The sequence below is a fragment of the Telopea speciosissima genome, chromosome 7 (assembly GCF_018873765.1).
Source record: "Telopea speciosissima isolate NSW1024214 ecotype Mountain lineage chromosome 7, Tspe_v1, whole genome shotgun sequence".
In the NCBI taxonomy this organism is placed as follows: Eukaryota; Viridiplantae; Streptophyta; class Magnoliopsida; order Proteales; family Proteaceae; genus Telopea; species Telopea speciosissima.
The window spans coordinates 65,734,237-65,742,984 of NC_057922.1; the positions used below are offsets into that span (position 1 = coordinate 65,734,237).

At 40.1% G+C, this 8,748-nt stretch overlaps 1 protein-coding gene across 1 annotated transcript; it reads right to left on the reverse strand.

The window, feature by feature from the left end:
- Nucleotides 1-1,005: 1,005 nt before the first annotated feature.
- Nucleotides 1,006-4,296, reverse strand: LOC122669821 (pollen receptor-like kinase 3). Its single transcript, XM_043866681.1, has 2 exons — nt 2,652-4,296; nt 1,006-2,488 (listed from the first exon to the last, which is right to left on the reverse strand). The coding sequence occupies exons 1-2, from the start codon at nt 4,042-4,044 to the stop codon at nt 1,719-1,721; spliced, it is 2,163 nt and encodes a 720-aa protein (XP_043722616.1). The 5' UTR covers nt 4,045-4,296; the 3' UTR covers nt 1,006-1,718.
- Between the last annotated feature and the right edge of the window lie 4,452 nt (nt 4,297-8,748).

Here is an 8,748-nt window from a genome sequence, read left to right on the forward strand (position 1 = left end):
AAACCATATATACATGTGAAGGTATCAAAATGCCGCCCCATTTTATTGGCATCATATACGCCAGAAGGGAAACCATCGCTTTTGATGTGTTCAAACATTTACAAAAGACCTACAGTATTAATGATGAGAAAAGAAAGAAATGATGTGAAATGACGCATAGCGATCTATTTCCCTTGTATATGTATATACAAGTATTCTTAACAAATGCACATATAACATGAAGCATTCCTAATAAATGCACATATAACATCAAGTATTCCTAACAAATGCACTCCTAGCTAGTTAGTAGAGTACTACCTTATATCCTTTATAAATTAAAGAAGTGCTTGTACTCAATCAAGGAATCTTAAGTAAGTCTCTATCACTATGAAAAGCACGTTTGGCATTTGTCAATTTACTTAGAACAATGATTTTTCTCGTTTTCTCTATAGAAATCTTATCCTCTTCTTGTGAGAGAGAGAATAGACAAAGAGTCGTTACAAATTAGATACGATTCCTCTATGTTTCGTAATTTCTCGATGATACCTCGGATTTTGATATATTTAAGTAAGGCTTCATGTAGTACTTGAATGGCGAAACAGGATTCATGTAGCCAACCCATTTAGTAGGGATAAGGTTTAACTACATAGTCTCTTCAAACATCAAACCTGAAACCTACTTTTAAAATACTATATTTCTTCAACCTAGTTCCATTCATGCACCTAAAACCCAGGCCACCATGTTGATTAGGGTGACTAGGTTTATGGTATATATATCATGCATTTTGCTTACCTTAACCTCTTCACACTCTTCCTTAGGTTTATCAACTGGTACCCCTTTACTTGCCTTAGCTGGCCCTCATTTGGATGGTAAAGATGAGGTTATAAACCAGTTTAAGTTAATAGATAAGGTAAGGGGTAAGAATTTTATACCAAAGGCATTGGTTTGTGTCCAAGCACATTAACCACACGACTGGTTAGCATTCTCTTGCCAAAACATTTAAAAGTTGAATACATGGGATCGATGGGCTGTCTTAGAAGATGGAATTTCTTTACTATTACAGAAGTGAGAATATTACATTTGACCTGTACATACAAGAACTCATGAATGCAACTTACAAATAAACTTCCTTTTAAAGAGAAGAAGGAAAGAAAACGAAATAAGAAAAGGGGATATGAAAGAAAGAAAAAAAGAACAGAACCCAAAATATCAAAATACAGGAGCATCCCACAAGCAAAGGCTAAACAATTAAGCAACCATAATACTTCTTTCACCTCCTCCATGTAACATCAAATCCCCACAATCCCAATCCCAATCTCAAATCTTTTTGTTAATCTCAGCCTAGCAATCTAATTTTTCGCCTAATTACATAGACGCTCAAATTTTTCCCAAACACTTGCCTCTTTTTCCCAGTTTCTGCTTATATCTTTAGCCACATTCAAGTATTTCCTCTTAGGTTGGGAGTGAAACCAACTCCCTCATGTGTTACAGTTTTTGGTTCATCATCAGCCATTGATGAAAATCATTGCCCACTAATGCCTCTTTCCCAACTTATCATCAACCATCAAATCCCAAAAGGCACAAAAAGTTTTTGCCCCCCAAGAACTGAAGATTTTTTTTGGGGGGTCATTGCACAAAAAATTACAGAGCAATATAAAGAAAAGATTAGATTTTTTTTTCTTGGTCTATTTGTTTTACAATTAGAAATGCCGTGTCTCATTATGCGGCAGCAATGAGAGTTATGAAATGGCAAAAGCGAAGCTATCACCATTGCTTCGTCCTGTTCGATCTCCAAAGTCCTGGCCAGACTGCCTTGACGAGTGATCATTATAACCCTCACGCACATTCATGGCATGGGAGGACTGGTCGGCATATCCGTCTCTCAAAGATGGAGTCATCTGAATCACTCTATCATCACCACCACCACCTTCCTGACCTCCTTCCACTTGTATCTCTTCTATCCTCCTAATGGCTTCTTTCATGTCAGGTCGTTGCTCAGGGCTCTGCTCTGTGCAGGCCGCACCGATGTGGAGTAGCCGCTCCATCTCCCCGAGAGATCTCCTCGAGCCTGCAATCTCAGGATCGAACAACTCGGCTTCTCTCTTCTCTAACATCGCTGTTTGGACCCATTGCACGACATCGGTGCCACCCTTACCGTGGTTTAGATATTGAGAAGGGAATTTGCCGGTGATTATCTCGAGAATTATAATTCCAAGGCAATAGACATCACATTTGGTGGACACAAGGTGGTATTGTAAAGATTCGGGTGTCTTGTACGCGAACATGGATTGGGCGGCTTGGGTCGGGTTCACCAGCGAGCAATAGCCGTAATCTGCAAGCAATGGCTGATAATCTTGTCCAAGCAACACATTACTTGACTTGAGATTGCCGTGTGGGAGCTCCAGTGAACCCAGTTGGGTGTGTAGATAACCCATTCCTCTCGCAATGCCTTGCACAATCTTTAGACGGGCTGGCCAGTCAAGCTCCGCATGACAAGGTCCACGATCACCTGGTTTGTAAAAGGAAAAGAAACAAACGAAACAAAAAAAAAATTAATAGATATTTCTACGAACAGATAGATGGTGTAAAACTGGTTTTTGTAGGAGTTGTAAAAAGTGGAAACAACCAAACAGGCGTGTCACGTGTGTTAGTGTGCAGGTCATACTCATTACCATGCAAGAGATACAACAAGCTTCCTTTGGGAATGTATTCGTATACCAAAAGCTTCTCATCTTTGCGAAAATGGTAAGCCAATGGCGTCAAGATGTTAGGATGTCGTAGTCTCCCGAGTCGCTTGATCTCTGCATCGAAAGCATCTCTCCCAACTCTATTAATCTCTCTCATTCTCTTCACCACTACGGCCACCCCATTGGCCATGACTGCCTTATAGGAAGATCCCAAACCTCCATTTCCCAAGACCTCGGCCGCTGCCTTCATCAAGTCAGGGAGTCCAAATACACCCTTCTCAGTGTTCACCAACACCAAGTCTCCCATCCCGTTTCCGCCCTTTCCGTGTTGTGTTCCTCTTCTGCTAGACCCAGAACCTTTGCGGCTAGATCCCATACCTTTTCGGCGGCTAGAGGCCGACGATGAGACATGCAATTCCACGGCATCCAGGTTCTCTCTACCCAACACGTCGAACTCCTCCTCCCTTCGTCTTCCCACCACTATGGCCGCCGCCACCAGTAAAAGGATCACCGCAGCCAATGTACCTACGGCAACTGCCACGCTGTTGCCGGATGACGAATGATGCACCGTTGGAGTCTCCGTCGTTTTTGATGTCTGCGCTTGCGCTGCCGCTGCCGTTGGTTTCTTGGCCTCACAATCCTTGCCCAATTGGGTCCCACAGAGATCATCGTTCCCTGCAAAACAACTTTGGTTGAATTTTGATAGGGACGCGGGGATTTCTCCTTTCAAATTGTTGTTGGAGGCGTTGAAGGATTTCAGACTTGTCTGTTCGATGGATGGGATCGTGCCTGAAAATTTATTGTCCTCGAGATGAATCTCAATGGGATGGGTAAGAGAGACCAGGGAGGTTGGGATTTTCCCTGTGAATGCATTCTGATTAAGCCAGATCTTCTTCAAGGACCCCATCGTGGAGAAGAAATGAGATGGGATCTCTCCGGAAAACTTGTTGCCGGACAAGTAGATAGCCTTGAGAGCACCGAGGCGATTGAACTCCGGGATGGAGCCAGTGAAGTTGTTGCTTATGAAGCTGAGACTGCGAATTTCGGGGATCTCGATGAGGGCATCGACGTCGATTTTGCCGGAAAGACCCATTCGACCAAGGCGAAGGCCGATGATGATGCCCTTGAAGCAGAGGACGCCTGTCCAAGGAGTGTCATCCGCACAAGGTTTGGAATCAGAGGACCAAGTGTCAAGTGTGTCGGCATTGATGAAGGATTCCTTGAGCTTGAGGAGAGCGTCAGTATCGGGTATAGAGAAAGCCATGGGAGGGAAAGTGATGAAGAAGATGATAGAGAAGAGGAAGACAATGGAGATGTTGAAGAATGAGGACGGAGATGATGATGATGATGATGCTTGGAGAAGGCGAACAGCGGCCATTGCTCAGCCGGAAATCCGACACCTCCGGGAAAGAACGGACCGCTGTCCGGAAGGATGGAAATTTTTCGCTCTCTCCCTTTGAGGGGATTCTTTTCATATCCTTGGCCTTTCTCCTTCTCGGTTTGCTTTCTTTATTTTCCTTCGTTTTCGTCATGGTATGCGGTTTGTTGTGGTTTGTGATGAAGGAGTTGGCGAATGATGCACAGTCTAAGAATAGGTTTGCAGATAGAGAAAGACAGGAAGAGAGGGATGGAGAGAAGGAGAGGGAGAGAGGAACGGTGGATCTCCAAGCTTTGACCACGTCAATGATTGTTTCGGTTTGGCGATGGTGGCAAAATTAGTGGCGATAGCCAGCGAGAGGGGGATTTTACTCCTCTCAATTTCAAGATCCATTATTTCTTGTTATTTTCCCTCAAGAGTGCGACATGTGGCGGACCTAAATCTAACGGCTCTGATCATTCTCTCAATTTGAATACTAAATTAACTATGGTTACCCCAACCTAGATTGTAACCCAGGTCAAATTTAACCAAACCAATGGAGGACCATGGTTAACTCAAACCGATAGATTCAACCCTAATCTCTACTTCCTCTCCCTCTCTCTTCTATTGCTCTCATTGAGAGAAGCTGCCGCCGGAAGCCAGGAGGCCCAGGACCTGCAACGTCGTCGGAGCCCACCTGTTCTTGCCTTTCTCGAGACCGAAACTTCATTAATCTCATCGCCTCTCTCTTCTATTGCCATCATTGTGAGACGAAGCCCAACTGAGGAGAAGCTGCCGCTGCAATTTTAGGCGACGAGCTGCAAATTCGCCGTTGCCACCAACTTCTTGCCGCTGCGACTTCAGGACAGAGCAACGAACTTCTTCAAGTAACTTCAATGTCGTGGGTTTTTTTATTTTTTTTTTTATTTTTATGAACACAAGTTTTAAAAAACAGAGATGTATTGAATTTCTAGAATCAAAGGGAAAAATAGAGAAATTCTCCAAGTTTTAAAAATCAGTTTTTGATCTCTGTTTTTTTGTTCAAAATCATTAAAAAAAACTGCTTCTGTTCAATAGTTGACACATCCGAAACTTCACTGGAATTCTCAAAATGAGAATCCGATGCTTCAGCAGGCTTCATTATCAATTCCATTTGCAATAGGAAGAGTCCCATTTTCCCAAAACTGTTCTCTGATTTTTAAAACTTGGGTGAATTTGTAGAATCAAAGGAGAAATTTTCCAAGTTTTAAAAATCAGTTTTTGATCTCTGATTTTTGGTTCAAAATCATTAAAAAAAATTGCTTCTGTTCAACAGTTGACACATCCGAAACTTCACTGGAATTCTCAGAATGAGAATCCGATGCTTCAGCAGGCTTCATTATCAATTCCATTTGCAATAGGAAGAGTCCCATTTTCCCAAAACTGTTCTCTGATTTTTAAAACTTGGGTGTTTATAAAAAATATTGCTTTAGTTTTTGATCTCTGTATGTTCAACTTTGAGCAAAATTGTTGGGAATCAGGTTTTGTAAGAGTGATTTGCTTACTGAGGAGCTAAGGACCTCCAGGATGACGGACTGTAAGCTGGGCTGCACTTGTGGCACAGCACTTTGTATTGTTCCAGTGCATTTCAATTCTACATACAAACATGTAATTGTTCTATATTTTCTCAAGTCAAGCGTAGTCTACTCAAATCCTTTGATAGGGTTTTTATGCCAAAAACTAAAAAAGCTATTGATTGGTATTGTAACCTCTTCTGTAGATTTATGGAAATGTTAAGTATTATGTTAGGGAAGAAATGCAAATACTTACTTTTTGGTTGCAGATCTTATAATCTTCGACTGATCTATGTTAATCTAGAATCCTTGGTGTGATCCTTAGCGTTTAGTCTGTGATGATGAAGATCTGCTCCACTTTTTATATGTGCGTTTTCGAAGTTGTGTTCATGCCCATCAGATCTTGATTTAGTTGTGCTTTCACTGATCAAGATCAAAGGGTTAAATTGGATCCCATTCGTTTACTCAAGTTTTAAAACTTTATTGTTTGAACTATTTCTTATGTCGATGATCGTCCAGCGATTTTTATTTTATTTTATCCTTAAAACTGTAGAGGCTTAGTTCTGGCCTTCTTTGGCTACTCTGTATCAGCTTTATTTGTTATGTCGTAGAGACTGAAGTTGCAAAACTCAGGGCATAATTTCTGATACCTTTTTAGACGGGTTTTTTTTTGTGTGTTCTCTAGCTCTCTGTTAAAGCTCGTTGCAAAATTGTGATATTGGATTATCATAACGATTATAGTGGAACATGTATTGCATTCTCTGTATGGAACCAGTTTCAGTTGCATGTTTTAAATGGATTGATGTTGAGCAATCCTAAAGTATTAGAGGGGTGGTTGGGGTTGTATAGTTCAAGGTGAGTCCTTAGCTCAAAATGGAAGAGCACCTGGGGATTACCCAGGGGTATGATGGTTCGAATCCATCAGGGTTCAAAAATTTTCTGGGCCAGTAGCTTGTTGTTGCTACCATATGTATTCTATCTAGCTTAATTTTAAGTTGAGTTAATATGTGGAATTGTAAAATGAAGACTTTGCCGTATGATGCAATGTTGTGGTACTATAGGTAACTCAGGGTGTCTCTTTCTTGCATATGTTGGACTGAATTAATGTAATGAGAAACATAATCATGGGAACCACATTGTTTATTTGGCATTATCTTTAAATCTTTTTCTGTTTGGTTCTGTATTTGGTTTCTTTAAGAATCGTTATGATATCATTTTGTCCTAGTACCTGGTGTAGGAGTCACTGCTGGGTACACCCATATTGCCATACATATATATGTTAGAGCTATCCCAACTAAATACATATACAGGCTTAAAAAGGTAGCTGTGACTTTGGGTGCAGTCAAGTGTCTATGCAGATTCAGGTCATGTGTTTCATTTTAGTCCAGCAAGAAGACCCTTTTTTTACTACATTTTTGAGACTTTTGTCCATGATTGGGGTTTAAAAGATGGAGAACAGACCAAGAACAAAACAGAGGAGAAAGAACCAATGATGCTTTACCAAAATAAGTATATTTGATGGCTACGGTTGACTGATCTAAAAGACCTTGGATGTAAAAGTGGATCTATTTTAGAATTTTGGTTAGACTTTAGGACCATATTTGTTACAATATGGGTGCTTTGGGGGTCTCTTGATTTCAAGTCAATTCAGGTTTTTTAGTCCAAGAAAAATCAAGCAAGTAGGATATGAAATCAATACCAATTTGAAGAACATGACATTGACTAATTAATTGAAGACCTCCATGACTACTTTAATAATATGCAAGCAATTTGTAGAGCAATTCATTGAAAAGTTTTCTTGAGAAGATAAACACAAGAAACACCAACATGGACACTCAAAAAACTCAACTTCATTGAATTGGTAGTATCATATAAAAGGAAATGATTGAAATGGGAGTCCTGGTGGATTCGAACCACCATCTACTGGTTGTAACTCCAGTTGCTCTTCCGTTTTGAGCTAGAGACTCACCTAACTTGGATGAACTACAATTTGGATCTTTCCCTTCCTCTTTTCAATAGCTAGTTAGCATTACAAGTATGTTTAAAAATAAAATATAATCTCAGGTGATTGAGATTAAACTTTGAGCCTTTATCTTTGAAATGCCTGCCACCTGTGAACGATTAGGATAATGGGTCAAAAAAACTAGACAGATATACATAAGTGATAAGGCCGTAGTCAATCTTTCTTCATTCTTCCTTTCTCACTTTCTTCTTTGTTGGGTCTGAATAATCTTTTGCTAGATATACTAAGCTTCAATACACCAACTGTAACCACACCCATCTTATTGAAAGGCATTCTAATCCATATCTGATATGAATTATTTTAGAAGGCATTCTAATCCATATCTTCTCTTTTCCCTGCAAAAATGAAATGGTTTAAGTTCAACTGCATTTATGTTACAAAAAAAAATATTGAAGAAATAATAAGAAGATGGAGCAAAGATTAAACACACACACGCACACACACACAGAGGAGTGAGAGAAAAAAATCCCCCATTCTTCCTCTTGAAAATATGGATGACTATTTTCTTTCTTGTTCAAGAGCTGATTCCTTCAAAAGAGATCAGTCCAATAGCAGTTGGTTAATAAAAACCCTGAGAGGAACTCCTCCCTCTTTAGCCACATGGACAATTGGGTTATCATATTATTGTGCTGAGTGCTCCAAATCTCACTAACTAGGGTGCTTCTTGTTTGAGTCATCCAGTTTTTCCATTCCCCACCCTAGTTGATATATACCTTCTCCTCTAACAGAATCCTCTCTCTCCCTCCTGCACAATGGATTTCAAGTTCAATCAAGTTTCGTTTCCTCACAATTTGCAGCTTCACACCCACATCCTGCATTTAAGATATCAAAACTACAATGGTTTAAACACCCACCCAGATCTGGTGCCATCATTGATTACAACATATGAAGCATTCGATATAGAGAAAATAAGAAACATATCTGTGAATGAAAGGTTCAAAGCACCATTGTTAATTGCATTTTGCATTAAATGCCAAGTACACAAACCTACATCACAATTTCCTAGGAATTAGTGGATTGAATATGATAGATGGACTTAACGTATGATCCCAACCAGCTACTACACAAATTCGATTTCTTAAGCTTAGAGTACAGCAAAGTTGGGATCATTCAAGTGGGTTTGTCCTTACATTGTTATATCATTCAAAG

Excerpts from the sequence above, each read along its gene's own strand:
- LOC122669821 (XM_043866681.1), bottom strand. The coding sequence starts at position 4,044 with ATGGCCGCTGTTCGCCTTCTCCAAGCATCATCATCATCATCATCTCCG. Across the intron at positions 2,489-2,651 it reads CTTGTTGTATCTCTTGCATG|GTGATCGTGGACCTTGTCAT; the intron begins GTAATGAGTATG and ends TTTACAAACCAG.